Source organism: Helianthus annuus, chromosome 2 (assembly GCF_002127325.2).
Source record: "Helianthus annuus cultivar XRQ/B chromosome 2, HanXRQr2.0-SUNRISE, whole genome shotgun sequence".
In the NCBI taxonomy this organism is placed as follows: domain Eukaryota; kingdom Viridiplantae; phylum Streptophyta; class Magnoliopsida; order Asterales; family Asteraceae; genus Helianthus; species Helianthus annuus.
Window position 1 is genome coordinate 165561491 of NC_035434.2, and position 17221 is coordinate 165578711.

The 17221-nt window shown below is 35.5% G+C and overlaps 1 protein-coding gene and 1 long non-coding RNA gene across 2 annotated transcripts; one reads left to right on the forward strand and one right to left on the reverse strand.

Moving 5' to 3' along the window:
- Nucleotides 1-990: 990 nt before the first annotated feature.
- LOC110926932 lies at nt 991-7399 on the forward strand. The gene is made up of 14 exons (XM_022170551.2): nt 991-1243; nt 2769-2997; nt 3087-3281; nt 3400-3645; nt 3761-3881; nt 3992-4176; nt 4285-4542; nt 4735-4830; nt 4891-4980; nt 5057-5361; nt 5443-5619; nt 5728-5881; nt 6802-6897; nt 7104-7399. Exons 2-8 carry the CDS (start codon nt 2773-2775, stop codon nt 4795-4797), a joined length of 1293 nt encoding a protein of 430 aa, XP_022026243.1. The 5' UTR covers nt 991-1243; nt 2769-2772; the 3' UTR covers nt 4798-4830; nt 4891-4980; nt 5057-5361; nt 5443-5619; nt 5728-5881; nt 6802-6897; nt 7104-7399.
- Nucleotides 7400-13988: 6589 nt separating this feature from the next.
- Nucleotides 13989-15988, reverse strand: LOC110926936. Its single transcript, XR_002585439.2, has 4 exons — nt 15656-15988; nt 15381-15583; nt 14771-14903; nt 13989-14598 (listed from the first exon to the last, which is right to left on the reverse strand). It is a non-coding gene; the product is annotated as an uncharacterized LOC110926936 (long non-coding RNA).
- Nucleotides 15989-17221: the final 1233 nt, after the last annotated feature.

Consider the following 17221-nt stretch of genomic DNA (forward strand, 5'->3'; position numbering starts at 1 on the left):
GGTGTCGTACCAGTACCGACCGTATCAAGCCGTACTGTACCAGGTATATTCGGTACCGGTACCCATTTTTGAGGATTTCGGTAAGGGTATTTTCGGTACCGGTTGGTACCGAGCTCATCAAATCCTGTAGCAACGTAGCAATGCAAGTAACTGCACAGTTTAGATTACTTTTCATACACACAGTAAGTAAACTGTATTTCGTTTGAATGAGGTTTTATATACACAATAACTTATTTTGCTTCATTCTTTTTTTTTACGTAATGAATGAATTGTAGCATGTAATTAACTTGGATATTTAGATTATTGATGAGAAAATAGTATCAAATCCTGTAATCAAACCGGTATCGTATCGGTACCAAATTTACTACACCAAATCATTTTCGGTACTAATTTGGTACCCACCTTTTGCCGTTTTCAGAATCATTAGTTTCGATTTGACACCGGTCTAGCACTATATCTATATTTATTGATTTTTACCTTCAAATACCATACCATATTGTATCGAGCTTCGGTGCCGGTACCTAATTTCGATGATTTTCCGGATCGGTACTTTCGGTGCCGTTACAGGTACCGAGCTCATCCATATTTTAACGTGTTAGCACCATAATAACTGAACTGAAAACAAGCGAATTTTCAACGTATAGGACGTGTGGGTCCTATAGTAGGTTATTTAAAATCGTTTTTTTAGGACGGATTGACTATCCTTTTCACGACATTTTTATTTATGTTTTGATATTCGGTATCTGCTTGCCGTTACTGACACGCGTTTTGCAGTCATTGGGTCCCCGCCGCAACGCGCGGGCGAAAATTTAACTAGTTATATAAATTGGCCAAATATCGTAGACATTAATTAATTGATTAATTAAATATTAAACATTAATTAAAAGGTTATATAAAATAGCCTAATCCTTTCTGAATACAATACAACGTCAATTAATTGATTAATTAAATATTAAACATCAAAAACTTATATAAAATAGCCTAATCCTTTCTGAATACACATACACCGTCAAAAATTCCCAAATATCATAGAGCGGTAGTCGAACCGCCAAAGTTTCCCAAATAGCGCGAAACCATACCTTCACTTTCATCTCCCGCTCGTTCACAGTTATTAGGGTTGCGGTTTCTTCATTGCTTTTGCTCTAAATCTCAATTATTTATTCCAAATCGCAGTTAGGGTTTTTTGTTTTCAGTCGAATTTTTATCCAAGAACGAAGTTCACCCACAAATCCACTTGAAATTGGTGATGTTATTCTCTCCTTTATTATATACATTTTGTATTTAATGTCAGTAATTTGAGGATAATTTCATGTTATGGCAAGTGTGTTATGGTTTTTCAGGCTTAATTCTTAATCGTCAACCCCCCGTTTATGATTTATGATGATGATTTCACGTTGCCATTAGTGTTATTTTTGCTCTATTAGTGTTGGTTTAGGAATGTGGTCCCTAATTTTTAAATAGTTATTGTATATTCTATTGTATATTAGGAATGTGGTCCCTAATTTTTAAATAGTTATTGTATATTCTATTGTGTATGATTGATGGTCCTTAGTTCGTGTTCAATTTTTCTTTTTACATGTTTAAGGTGTCCACATTTGCATGTATACTCCTATATCAGAATAAAACATAGAAGACCTTGACTTTTTGTTTGAGTATGAGCTAAATTTCAGAATATTACATGCTATTAGGGTGGTCGGGGCGCCCCGTGATCAGTGGCGGATTCACCCTTTGTGTTGGGTGGGCCTGTGCCCACCGTACATCCAGACTACATGTGTATATATATATATATATATATATATATATATATATATATATATATATATATGGCGGATACTATAGTCTGTAACTATGGTGGTGTTTGTGTTTGGAGGTGAAGAATATGACTTTTTAATTTATTTTAGGTTAATAAATTATTGGGGTTGCTGCATTGTAATTGAGATAATCAGTTTGTATATGTATGAGTTGCACAGCAATAGATGATATTTTACCTTTTATTTTCGTTTCAACATTTAATGATTTATTGTTTTTTTGGTTTTCATTTTGATTAACTGTAATATTCGATTATTACCTTATTCAATATAAAATTATTTTTTATTTTAGAGGTACTCTCTCTTTTAAAAATGTAATTAAGGTATGAAATATTTTAGTAAGAAGATAAATAGAAATGTTTTAGAAAGAGTATTAACCGACAATAATTCCTATATATGTATATATTGGCAAAGAAAAAGTTAATATGTATGGGATTGCAAAATGAAAAGTTACAATGATATCATTAATTTGATAAGTATGAAGTGGTTTTACCTGACTCATTTTTAAACAATTTGTTTTGACCCGCCTTCTTATAAACTAACTATTTTGTGCCCCCGTAAAAAAAAAAAATTTCTGGATCCGTCAATCAAGCTTTGATCCACGTAAGACACCGCCGCCGGCCAAGATCTTTACGCGTGGACTTTGTAACGCGTTGCCATAATCTCGCGTTGAAACTTGAATTTTGTTACCATGATGCATGCATCAGATCATATATATAGAAATTAACTTACATGGAACCAAGATGAGGAGAAGGATTAGAAAGTTTTGTTGCTAAACTCGTGTTTTATGCTTTTTATGTGATTTTTGCACTGTTTTTAAGGCTTCAGCATATGTAGTGGAAGTTTTGGAGATGACCACGTTATATACCACATTTGTAAAGCCCTTTTGAAATAGTGTTGACCCTCATAATTTGGATAACTATTCTTATAAATACATATATATATATTTTTGTTTAACAGAGATATGTCTAAAAGAGGTAGAGGTAAAAGAGGTGTTGCTTCTTGTTCAAAGAAAATGAGAGAAGATGAATTGCACGTTGATTTTGATGACGATATGCTAGCGATGGGTAAACAAAAAAGTAAATTTGCTTCATGGTTAGGATTAACATTGAGAGCAAGGTTTCCATATCATATTCCTACAAATAAATTTGACAAGCAAAGGTGGGAAAACCTTTGGCTGGAAGCTAAGGTATTTTATTCGATGTTTTGTAAAATTTTAGACATGCGATATTTGTTAATTATTTCTTTTAACGTTTGTTTTGTTTTGTAATTACTTAGGATTATTGGAATATTCTAGACGATAAACCAAAGCACGTTTTCCTCAAAAAAGCCAAGAAAAATTGTACTGATTGGAGAAGTAAGTTGTATAGAGAATACGTAAAAATAAATGAAGAGCCTTTTGACAAGTATAAGTATCTCGATCGATCAAAGTGGCCCGTGTTCGTTGCGTCAAAGAAGGAAGAAAAATTTTTGGTATGTTTATTATTATTATTATTATTATTATTATTATTATTATTATCATCATCATCATCATAATTATTTTTCTCTAATGTTTGTAACTATTAACAATTGTTTGTTGGTTTATGCGTAGAAAAAAAGTGAAAAAGCAAGAGCAAGTGCACTAAAGAACGAAGACTTTCACCGTACAGGACGCACCGGATATAGGGGTTTAAAGGACAACTTTGATGGTAGATGGAAACAAGTTTCGGAAAGAAATTCTTCTGTTAAAAAGTTACAACATCAACGTTCTCAACTGTATATTGCGGGTCGAGCAAGTCGAAACAAACAAACTGGCTTCTACGAAGTCAATCATATACAACCAAAAGTCAATTCTTTGGTGTGTGTGTGTGTATATATATATATATAATTAGTAGAATGTTTTACATTTATATTTTTACTATATACACACACGTAGAATTTGTCGAGTGTTATACATTTATATTTTTTTACAGGGTGGTACTGAGAGTAAAATGAAAGCTGATGGTACGTATTATCAAGGGCGTGAAGATCCATTAACTAGATGTTTTGGGCCTGAACGCGGGGGCCGATCAAGGACAGTTTCATATGTCATAGGTAATGATGTGTGTGTATATATATATATATCCAAATATGAATAGTTGAGAATTGTATCATATATATATATATATTTATTATTCATGTATCTTTTAATATCTACTTTATAGGTTCAACCAAAGTTCACGGAGGATTGTATAAATGTGATAGGCAACCAAATCAGAATGGTGTGCCTACCACTCAAACAAGAAGTGATGAGATGAATGTGAACCAGGATAGACAAAGGGTGGATGGAAGCATGGGTTTTCATAGTTATGCATCGCGTGGATCATATATAGACCATCCAGACATTCAAGTAATACTCACACACGCACACATTTGCACTAACATATTTTAATTAAATTTTTGGATAAATGGTACAACACTTTGATAAAATTTATAAATTTGTTATATGGTTCTGTAGGATGTATGTAAGTGTGAGCTGTTATCGGTCGACGATTTGCCGAGAGAAATAACGATAGCCAAGGGGCTGGCATATCCTACTAGAATCAGGACATTACATACGAAACACATGAAAGACAGTTGTGTGAAAGTACAAGTGGATACCGTCATACCTGGATATGAGGACAAGGATGTCCCTTCAGAGACTTTGGACGATGAAGTTAAATATATGGATGATACACTTGCTGGTTTTATCCAATGGCCAAGAAACGCGCTAAATGTATTTGTAGTTAATTAAAGTATATATATGTTACTTTATCTTTTCTTATATTTATGCAGCACCACCTATCTAAATAGACTTTCCATCCTTGATTTCGTCCTAAATATTCTAATATTCTGAATCGCTGCTTCACAACTCCAATGTCATTTCAGTAAATTTCATGTTTAGTTTTTTTTTTCTGTTTAATTGTAGATTGTGAACATCGAGGCACCCCACAAATCAAATAGTGCCTCGAGAAAGGCCTCAACTTATTAAATTGAAACGAGCACTTCGGTCTATATACCTAAGGTAGTTTATACCTTTTAGTTTGAGTTGTTTTATATGTTATAATATTGTTTGTTATTTTAGTTTGTGTCGCCTGAAGCCAATGAAGATCAACAACAAATGCCGATAGATACTATTAATTTGGATGATTCGGATGATTTTGTCGAGTCTCTGGTAATTAATAACTTCACCATACTCAAACCAACTGTTATTTTAGTGTGTGTTATAACTAGGTGTCTTGCTATTTTAGTGGGCGATACCCATAGTCAATCAAATTCTACGACCACAAAATGAAGAATCTGATCAAGAAAAACAAGCCCGAAAAATAAAGAGTGCTTTGAATGCAATAAAAGAAAGACCTGCATGGGTTTAAGACATTGTTAGTGAATTAGAAAAGCATGTTGGTAATTATCATTTGAATCCTGTTCCAATCGAGTTTTCTATCCCTGATGGGATGTATCCCTACATCTTAAAAGACTTCATTGAAATTGAGGCGTTGTTACAAGTATTCGCTAACGGCTGGGTTGATATCACGATCATACATTGGTTTGCGGCGTAAGTTGTTTTGAATTATCTATTTGGTAAATAACATTTGTAGATAACTGAATTTATTAACTGATCATTTTTTTATACAAGGCTCTTTTATACGGTGTCAAATGATGGTGAAAGATACAACCCATGCGCTTTCTTTGGTCCAAACTCGATCAACGGTGAGATGTGCCAACGTAATCCCGAAGAAGTTAAAGGTCACATTCTTGGTGTATATGAGCTTCACATGGACAAACGATACTTTCTTGCACCGTATTTAGCCAAGTAATAATATATATATTTTTCTTTTTGCATCTTAGTCTATTGTAATTAGCTTTCCTTTATTTTATTAATTATATTTTACTTAACTGTTTTGTAACTTTCTTTTTCCAGTGATCACTGGTCCTTGTTTATCATTTCCCCTGCAAAGAAAGAAGTATTCATCTTGGATTCGTTAAAGGGCAACAAGGATAAAAACAATTATCTTCTTTCAAATGTAATTGAAGATGTTTTTAAGGGAACAAAGTTCACATGGAGTATGGTCGAGGTATGCATTTCTATGTCTTATTGACTTGTTTTCTGAACATTCAACGCAACTATTTCATTATAAAAGACAACTCCCTTAGTAAAGTGTATAATTACTAGGGCCGAGCATCGCGTTAGATCATACTGGAACCAACCTGGGCCTGGACTGAATTATGAATAAAGTGAGGAACTGAAACTGACCCTTTAAATGTACATTTGGGTCGGGTTTTAAGCGGGTGTACTCGAATCTGATATAAAAATGAAACTTGTTTTCTAAACGACTGAAAATACTCGAAACTAATATAAAAATTATACTTGTTTTACCATACCTCTTCTCGGGGCTCCGGTTTGATTTGGAGGAGCTTATGACCAGCTTCCTCAAAGTCAACACTCGACGTAATTGTCAAGTAAATTATTCTTCGAAGGTTAACCAGATTTGTTTCGGTTTCATCTGCTATCCTCATCTGTTCCCCATCCTCCTCTTTCTGTGAAGATTCGTCATCAGACGCCTCATCACTGCCATGCAAGCCTTTAGGAGATAGATCCTGGAGTACCGAACTGCATTCAGCAACAAAAGCAACAGCAATCTCAACTCCGTCTTCAGTTGGATTTTCTAAGAGAAGTGTGAGAAGCTCGAGAGTAATAAGCTCATGAGCAACCTGCTGGTTAACGAGATGAGCAATAAACTCGACGGCAGCAAGCAATTAATGTTGTAAAAAGACATAGTATGGTTGTAATCAGAAACTAATATAAAAAGAAAAAATCATAAGAAGATATAAACAAGAAAAAGAAGTAGGTTTGCACCTTGTCGTTTCTCTTGTATGCTCTTCGAAGGCGCAAAGTTATCCTTCTCAACAGAATCAATTGTTGGGATATATGATGGAGTTCTAGTTAATTGATTTTTCTTAAGTTCTTACATAACCAGTTGTTAATTTTTTGTAGTGTAAACAACAAAAAGGCGGATGGGAGTGCGGATTCATGGTGTTGGGATATATGATGGAGTTTGTCTATACTTACCAAGAAAATTTTCCCACGAACGTAAGTATTTTATATATACCTTGTCTATTAGTGTTTATGTATATGTATACACAGTTGTATGTGTGAATGTCTACGTGCTTGTATGTACATCTGTATGGATATGTATATGTGGTTGTATGCATATGGTTATGTGTGTACGTATTTGATTGTATGTATATGTAGCTGTTTTATTTAAATCTAACTTTTATTTATTCATTTCTTTTTAGATTTGGCGAACAACAAGAATTGCTACACAAAAGGATATCGACCAGTTACTAAGGATCATAATGCCTTGGTTTTTAGTGAGAATGTTTCCAAATTGGAGCCATGCAATTAAATAGATTTGTCGTTGGTACTCTTTATTTTCTTATGGTTTTATATCTTGCTAGAAACTTTTGTTTTGTCAGGTTTTGTTTAATTAGTGTTAGTACTCTTTATTGTCTAAGAGATCTATATCCTGTATAACTTTATCTTTTGTTGGATTTGTTAAATCAGTGTTATCAAATTTGAAGTTTTCTTTGAATGTCTAAATTCATAAATTGGTTTCTGGATTGGTGTGTTCATAGATTGAGGTGAAATTTTGGATAATTAAATACAGGTTAAAAACTTTTGCTGGAAATATAAATAAAAGCAGAATAAATGGGGGTTGAATTTTGGAATTTGGTGGTAATATAATTAAATATAGAACGGCTACAAAAAATTAATTGGGTTGAATTTTGGTGGAAATATTATTAAATACAGAACCGCTGTAAAAGATTTAATTGCCCTTATTTTATTTTTAATTTAATAATTTATACCACCGCTTCTAAAGATATTCCTATTTTTTGAGGCGCTATTTTTTAAAGCGTTTCCCAAACGCTTCTAAAAATCATTTTCAACGCTGCAAAAAACAGTTTTTGTAGTAGTGGTGGTTAATTGGTCTGTCATCTACAGTGGAGACACAGGTTCAATTTCCGCTTGTGCCATTTTCGATGGACATCTGGGTGAAGGGGCGAATCGGGGCTTTAATCCCGGGTTCGAACTTGACGGGTGCGAGGGTTTATGAATTCCATCCGGTTCCCGCGCATCAGGGAGCACGGTCTCATGGCGGTTGAGGAGTCGACATTGGACATAGCCCCAAGCAGAGTGTGTTTACACGTGAGATTCTTTGCCGTTCAAAAAATTATTAAATATTTATTAGGTTATTATTTGAAGTGGTTAAAATGACCAAAGAGATATTGGATATATGGGTTAAATGATTAGTTGATTAAGTAGCTAATGGTTATTGATTTATTAAGCCCTTTCTAGAACATAAAATAAGTTAAATAACTACTAAATTTTTAAAAAGAAATTATAAGGACATATTTCTAGAACATGGGTCATGTGTTGTCGCCTACTCTAAACACCCTCAAAGACGGCCCTGATTTTAGTCAAAGTATATGCTTATCATTGTCAAAGTTGGTCTTGGGTTGTTTCTTTAACAATTTCGTACGATATTAGAGTAAGGGGTTGTTTGGTAGCCTCTAAATGGTCATTAAGAGGCTACCTCTTAATGGAACCATTAAGAATTTTACCAATGAGAAGGTAGAAGAATGTGACATGTGATGATTTACCATTCAAAGGTTACCTCTTAATCATTCAGACTTGAGGTTACCTCTTATTCATTCAGAGGTTTTAAACCATTAAGAGGTAGCATTGAATGGTCATCAAGAGGCTACCAAACAGCCCCTTAGTGTCCTTTTATGAAATGATGCATGTCTTGCGAGGTTAGTTTTGGTAATATGTATATGACATTAGGTGACCAATCTCGTCTTAGGGTTGCTTTTTATACTTTCACAGACAAAATATATATTTATGGTTGGTTGGTTTATTTATTTTTATGTGGTTCTTGATGTTGAGTTTTATTAGGTGCTTACTTTAGGGGTAAGTTAAACATATTGAAAAAACTTAGGTGCTACTTTTATGTCATGTTTTGAAAGGTGGAGGTTATATTTAGGAGTTTTTGCTTTAGGATTTTAAGTTTTTTGCGTTGGGCTTTTTAGTTTTTACCAAGTGTAGTTGCCACAACCGGAGTTTTCGGATTTGTACAATTGAATAATTGATGCCTTACCCCTGTCTTTGGGGATAACACTAGGTATGATTGATTGATATTGTGAATTGTTCTCTTGTGTTGGAAGTTATCACCACATGAAGCTTGCAATAACGGAATTACTGGACTATTTTTAGGAAGCAGTGGTATAGGAAAGGAAACTTAGGGTCTTTAGGAGCATGTTGTCATAAAACCGTCTTCCAAGGGCTCTGTGTGGCGCCCTTGATTACCCGAGAGCCAGCTATTCCATCTCATATATGACTAGGGTTACTGATTTTGTATTGGTTCGACACATCAAGAGAGCGCCCACAACTCCCTACCAGTGGTGGGTTTGACGTGTAAACACATCTAAGCATGTACACTTTAAAAATCGCTATAGATGTCCCCCGATGAAAACCCAGAGTAGTTACTAAACCCAAGCGTTTAAATACAAATTCGTTGATCCGATCTTCAAAACATATGGCTCGTCGCATTTTCCCACAACCCAAAGTTGCACATCCCTGTGCATGGGCCATGATCTATGATAAAACCACGTAAATCTTGTTTCACTTTGGTTAAAAGGGATGCCCGGTAGTTTAACGTAGGGCTGTAAACGAACCAAACGTTCAGTAAACAGTTCGTGAACCGTTCTGCGGGAAGTTCGTTTATGTTCGTTCGTTTAATTAACGAACGAACATGAACAAGAAATTTCGTTCGATTAGTTAAATGAACGAACATGAACAGAGGTCTCGTTCGTTCGATTGTGTTCGTGAACGTTCGGTAAGGTGTTCGTGAACGTGTTCATGAACATTCGTTGATTTACGTTCGTTTATGTTCATATGTTTGTGTTTTAATTGAAGATCTTTGTACTTTCTTATATTTTATTTGTACTTTTTATATTATTAAACTTTTATTTATTTTATTACCCTAACAATTAAACTAGGAAACTCACTTTCACCTTGTTTATGCATCATTTCCCTTTCATTTCTCATTATTTACATCGTCGAATACGATCGACCTTCGTTCCACAATAAGGGATTCAAGTTCGAGTGCTACTCTCTGGGCCATCTATCTTTATCCTTCATCGCGTTCGACAAATTTATTTGTGTTCGTTTGTGTTCGTGAACCGTTCGTGAACACGCTCATTTCCTTAATAAACGAACACGAACATAAAATCTCGTTCGGTAAGTGTTCATGAACCGTTCGTGAACACATTTATTTCCTTAACGAACGAACACGAACAAGGCCTTGTTCGTGTTCGTTCGGTTCGTTACAGCCCTAGTTTAACGTGCAACGACCCACTTTCACCTGGATCAGTCATATGCACTGTCTTACATCTGTGGAACAACCAAGCACCTCAAACTTCACACGATCAGGGAGGGGTGGGGGTTGTCAATCGTGTCGGGTTGCGGGTTGAAATGTTCAACCCGACCCGTATTATTTGGGTCAACCCGAAGCCGACCCGTTTAACCCATATTTTGAAACGAGTCATATAAGTTGATGATTTATAAACGATTTATTGGGTTTTAAGCGGGTTATCAATAATATGTTTAATGATGAGTATGAGTGTGACAAATAAATAATATAATGTATCAAAACTAACATTATTATAACTATCCATGTAAAATAGAAACGGAAAAAACAAAAAGAAAATATAAAACGTTTTTTTTTCTAAATAGTTAAACGGGTTAATGGGTCAACCCGTTTTTTTATACGGGTCAACCTGAACCCGACCCCTTTTTAAACGGGTTGTGTTAGTCGACGCAAATATGTTTTTTTCGTGTCGGGTTCGGGTCGGGTTGACGAGTCGTGTCAAGAATTGCCGCCCCTAGGTGGGGGTCCATTACCTTCTTTGAAATGATAGAAGAGCTCGCAATCCCATACAGCCATAACTACGACTTACAAAGATCATCGCTCACTTTTGACCGCTTTGCCCCCGATGGGTTGCCCATCGGCTTTGTTTTTGTTTTTGTTGCCCCAGTGGAGACTTCCCAGGAGGTCACCCATCATAGTACTACTCCCACCTGAGCACGCTTAACTGTGGAGTTCTCCTCTCATCCACTATCATTAAGCCCAAAATGCGTTGATGATATAAGAGGTATTGGATTACTTATGAACCAGGGATCTCTCCTGGCCACGACCGATATGGGATTTGCCTAGGGTGTCACAATGGTCCATGTTAACTTGCCTAATGCTCGTACCCACACTTATATTACCTGTCACAGAGTCAGTTTTCGAGGCCCTGTGTGGCACTCTTGATTACCTGAAAGCTAGCTGGTCCATTCTGCTTATGATTAGAGTCACTGCTTTTGTTTTGCCATTGACTCATCAGGGAAGTTGTGACACTCCCGATCAGTGGTGCGTTAGACATGTAAACACATCTAGGCACATACACCTTACAAATCTTGAACCGCCCGGTACAACTAGTTGAACCGTCTCGGAGCCTAACCTCTTGTGGTATTAAAACCGGTTTTTAAAACATTGGTTTAATCATAACAAATGTTTTTTTTTTCTAAATTTGGGATAAAGTTTTGTCTTAACAGTTTAGATGAACATATGGCTATCATATTTTTTTTATTCTAAATGCTTATCTGGTGTTCACTGTCAAAGTTCGTCCTCGATTGTTTATCTTGCAATCGTGTACGATATTCAGCAAGTTAGCGTTTTTTTGCATTACGCATGCCTTGGGAATTTAGTTTTCGGTGATATATATACTAATTTTTTTATTCTCATTCAGTCATTCTTATACGCCATTCCTCAAATGTTTAAACATCAAACGTTTGAAAACGTTTGAAAAATATTAGGCGTCACTTTAATGTCACGCGTGAATGTTGTGAAGGCATTGTGTAGGAATTCTTGTTTAGTACCTTTAACAAATGTATTGCCAGCATGGGCGGACCTAGGTATAGGGTTGGGTGGGCAGGCAAGCAGGCGCACCCCTTGAAAACAAATTAGTGTATTTTATAGGGCAAAATCCTGATCATACTCTTTGAAAATTTGACTAAACCCCTCGTTCGCATCCCTATAAAATAATTTATGGGCCCGCCACTGGTTGCCAGTTGCCACGGATAGGAAATCTTTGGCTTGTACAACTAATACTCCAAATTCAGGATGTAGGTAACTGGTACACAAAGCGTATGAATTGTTCTCTCATGTTGGAGGTTGTCACAACTTGAGGTCTAATCGGATGAGTTGTGCCTTAACCAACATATCCCCATTTATTTCTAGTTGTTTTACCAAAATCATAATTATAGGGGGTTACCGGAGATGTTTTGGTTTCTAGGGAGTTTGCAAGTCATGATATGATTATAGTGGACTCTAAAAAATCTGACACCAGATATTCACGTCGCAAGCGACCTCCTCAAATACACTGACATGTTAAAACACAAAAATGAGTCTGCTCATTTGAGTAGCGAACTCTAAAGAAATCAAAACAAATTCAAAATCCTCGTAGAAACACTTTTGATTTTTTTAAACCGCCTAGAAATAAAAACAAAATTAAAATTCCACATGTGCGTGAAGGTCCAAGTGCCTCAACGTGAGACTAGAAATAAAAAAAAATTCAAACTCCAAACTCCAGATGTTCGTGAAGGTTCAAGTGCCTCAGTGTGAGACTAAGAAGCGCATTGTTAATGTCGTTATAAGGGTTAGGCTTTGTGACCATGTGTCGGTGAGAGAGTAAACCATGATAAAATTTTAAGCGTTTTCTCCAAAAGCGTGTATACACTAGCGATGGGTAGGAGTCTTGTCGCTTGTCGTGCTTTGTCACATGGTCATTGACAAGGGCTAATACTCTATCATACGAACATTGGTTATCATTGTTATGTTGTCTTCCAGACATCATTCATAAGCTTAGTAAATGAGAATATATTAAAAAACTAGGAGTGTCAATACTGTCATGTTGGCGGGTTGAAATGTGCAATCCGAACACAACCCATATTATTATTCGTGTCAGATTTCAACCCTAATCCACACACCTGAACACGATCCGTTTAACCCATTTTTTAAATTTGTCATAATTGTTGACGAGTTATAAGCGAGTTGTTGAGTTGCAAATGGGTTATCGGTAATGTGTTTAATGGTGAATATAAGTTGAACAAGTAGATAACGTGGCGTGACAAAACTAATATTATTATAACTAACCATGTAAAATGGAAAACGGAAAAAACAAAAAAATATATATATAAAAGTTTCTTTTTTTTTTCTTTTTAGCACTTAAACGGGTCAACTCGTTTTTATATGGGTCAACCCAAATCCAACTTTTTTTTAGAACAGGTCAACCCAAATCCAACTTGCTTTTAAATGGGTTGTGTTAGTTGACCCAATACTTTTTTGAGGGGGTCAAGTCGGGTTTCGTGACGTGTCAAAATTGCCGTCCCTAATAAAAGTCCATGAAAAATGTTAGAACAGGTCAACCCAAATCCAAATTGTTTTTAAATGGATTGTATTAGTTGACTCAATACTTTTTTGGGGGGCTCAAGTCGGGTTTCGTGACGTGTCAAAATTGTCATCCCTAATAAAAATCCATGAAAAATATATTATTATTGATCTTGAAATTTATAATATTTTTAGTCAAACTTGACACTCCAATTAGTTGATAATCAACCTAACAAATATATAAAAATACACTTACTAAGCCAAACTTGATTTTAACTTGTTATGCAACCCACCTATTTTGTTAGTATTTCATATGCAATATGACCCAAAAACCTTGGTCCATCATTTTGTCCTTTAACTATTCATTAAAACTTAAATTAAGAATAGTCTTTTGTATGCATGTTCAAGATCTTCAAGTTTTTATAGTCTTGACAACAATAATAAAAATTTACATTATTCCACAAATAAAGGCAATGGTGTATGAGAAGTGAGAACTATCGGCTTGTGTTATTAGCAAGTTGTTTCACAGTAAGAGGTATCGAGTTTTTGATAATCAGATTTTAAGTTAATAGTTAAAACTAATCGAGATCAGGTTATAAACAAGATGTGTTTGCGATGGATGGTACGGTACATAAACGTTCATGTATGAAACCAAATTATGCATCTATAATATAACTAGTGGGAAACCCGCGCGTTGCGGCGGAGTCTACGATATGTGATGAAAAAAAATACACATCAAGATTACCCGTTTAGTTTCACTATGGGATCTCAAGCCATCAAATAAAGCCCTTATCACCAATATGAGCCTAGTTGCAACAGATAACATCATATAATGTTTGATTTCAAAGAAACTACATAATTGATTGGAACAATAAGCTAAAAGATAGTCTAAAATTTGAAATCATTCTGCCTTGATAAGGGTGTGAATAGTTGTATCACGAATCATCTAGCACATGTACAAGACTACAAGCATCCTTTCTCGAGGCAAGTCTTGGATGCAGGCTGCTGAAATAGATTGCTGGTAGACCTGGACACAACTTAGCTTCACTTATCGGGATCGAGCAGGGCCGTTCCAACGTTTTTGGAGGCCCTAAGCGAACAACAAAGTCGAGGCCTTTTGAATTGGTATAAAGAAAACATCGATTTTGAGAGTTGTTGCCTAGGTTTTATGTGAGTTGCATTCATATAATTTAGCTCCTAATTGGTATAAAGAAAACATCAGGGCCCTAGTCGACATTACAGTTCACGAGGTAAATGAAGGTAGGCGTCGACGATGACGGTCCAATTTTAGGCGGAACCTACATTTTATTTGAAAAAATCAAATTCGTTAAAATTAAACGAGTGAAAGGTGCATGTTGTTTACAGTATACAAATATTGATATGACGACGTGAATAGTGAAGCTGCGACGGCCTACGGGTTTCCTAATGGAAGAGGAAACATATAATAGTGTAATAGATATGAAGACATACAGTGAAATAAATGTTTGGCTAAAGTATCATTAGGCATATCTGCAACAAGCAGCCTTTCATCCCCATCACAGCAAGATCCGATCAAATTCGCAACCCTCTTATGCCTCAGTTTTCCAACTCCCCATGCTTCATCCTTGCAAAAGAAAAACAACGTAGATTCAATAACTATCACTCTCTACTAATTAACATGAAAAAAAGCTATCGATTTTCAAAACCAAAAAACCAATACTACACTTTGCATAAAAGAATGACTTTAATAAAACATGATATTATGATAGTTTTTTGGATTTGGATTAACACGACTTGTTCTAAATCACTAATTCTCAATGTTTTTTTTACCAAAAAAAGGTAAACGCAAATGAAAAACGAGTATCTAATGTCCATATATAATTACCCATTTAACAAATACTGCAAATTTTAATTGCAAAATTTCAAATGAGCCATATACTTCTGCTGGTTATCAAAAACCTAAACTGTAATCTAGACAATTTAAAATAACAAGTTTCCCTCAATCACTCGGGGCACTATAAACTCAAGACATTCCAAATTTCGAACCAAATAAGACCTAAAATAGTAACAATCGAAACAATAACATAGAATAAACACTAACCTTGGAGTGTTCATTCGAAGAAAAAGCTTTTCAATTCATCCAAACAAGGTCTCATCTACATCTGCATCATTTCACCGTTTTTCTTCATGAACCCTAAATCCCCAAATCTTCCATTGCCACATTGTCGTGTCAAGTACGACTAACCGGAACACCACCCCGCTGGTGTTGAGTATCTGGCGATGAATATACATGCCAATCCAGGTCTACAGGAATTAGGGTTAGGGTTGAGAAACAATCAAGCAATCGTAAGTGATGGAAATTGTGGGTGACAGTACCTTGGATTACTTTTCAAATATATTGAGGTCGTTTTCAAGGGCGGCGACAAAATCGGTATTGGTGGAATCGGAATCGGAGCCGGACTCCCCTTCATACGTTCGCTTCCTCATCAATTCATCATTCTGAGATAGGGTTTGTATCGCTTACAGATCCAGAAAGAAACAAAGGGCACCGTTAAATCCCTTCCTCTCCTCGCACCCTTCCTCTCCTCGCCAGTTCTGGAGATTTATTCCAGATTGTCTCTCTATATGCATAAACTGGACATGAATTGAAACTTGATTGAAGGAGGTGAATAGATTAGAAACGGAAGCATTATTGAATAGGAAGGCTGAAATCTCCAAATTAACCCTATAGTGTCTTAAAAAGTTTGGTTGAAATAGCTTAAACATCCTTGTATATGGTGCTTCGTAACTTGTAAATATGGTAAAATTACATTTTGGTACATGGGAAATAGGGGTGTTCAAGATCGGATTATCCGGTTTTCGGATATCCGAAAACCGGATATCCGAAAATTTCGGATAGTGAATATTGATATCCGAATCCGTATCCGAAATTTCGGATATCCGATTCGGATATACAAACGGATATCCGAATTTATAAAAAAAAATTCAAAAATTCCGTTTCGTGTATAGATTAAAACTAAACTTATATTCAATGTTATAAATTTCCAACATTTAAAACTAAAAACAATTATAAATTCACACGAATACAATTATTTACTACTTTTTTACTAACTTTTACAATACTTCAAACAAAATATAATGCTCATATACTATATATATTTATAAAAAAATAATTAGTTTTCGGATATCAGATAATCGGATTATCCGAAATTTTTGAAATTCATATCCGAATCCGAAAATTCGGATTATCCGATTTTCGGATATCCGAATTTTCGGATATCCGAAATTTCGGATATTTCGGATACGGATTTTCGGATATTTCGGATTCGGTTTCGGATCCGGATTTTTTTGAACACCCCTAATGGGAAATGCTTATATATAGTATATAGATATAGATAGTTTAATGAGTTAAATGTCTGGTTGGTCCCAGTGGTTTATTAATTACATAGTTAGTCCCAGTGGTTGCAAATTTTGCACTCGGGTGATTTTTATCACTAAATCATGTTAAATTTCTCAGTTAAATGTATGCAAAATGACTAAATTGCCCTTGAACTATTTTAATACTATTATACGAATATATGATCATGTGTAGGTTTTTGTATACTACACATTTCTCAGTTTCCTAATGATGGTTGATAAAATTTGAGTTTTGATCAAATCCAACGAAAGTATACCGACCACCATCTCACATGAACCGAGGACTATAAACAAATGGTGAGTTTCATTCTTTTCCCTTCAAATTAATAAGCATGAGGTTTGTTTCTTCCAAGCCAGAACTCATATGTGGCATTTTTAGAACGTGGGTATGGTGGGGCGTGGGTTGGGGGTATGGTATGACACGTGGAGTATGGGGCACCCAAGACCAAAAGCCAATTTCAAAGGGGTATGGTGGGGCGTGGCTAGTGCTCTTGGCCAATGAGGTTTCACCATGTCATGTGGGTA

Excerpts from the sequence above, each read along its gene's own strand:
- LOC110926932 (XM_022170551.2), top strand. The coding sequence starts at position 2,773 with ATGTCTAAAAGAGGTAGAGGTAAAAGAGGTGTTGCTTCTTGTTCAAAG. Across the intron at positions 3,282-3,399 it reads AGAAGGAAGAAAAATTTTTG|AAAAAAAGTGAAAAAGCAAG; the intron begins GTATGTTTATTA and ends GTTTATGCGTAG. Across the intron at positions 3,646-3,760 it reads AACCAAAAGTCAATTCTTTG|GGTGGTACTGAGAGTAAAAT; the intron begins GTGTGTGTGTGT and ends ATTTTTTTACAG.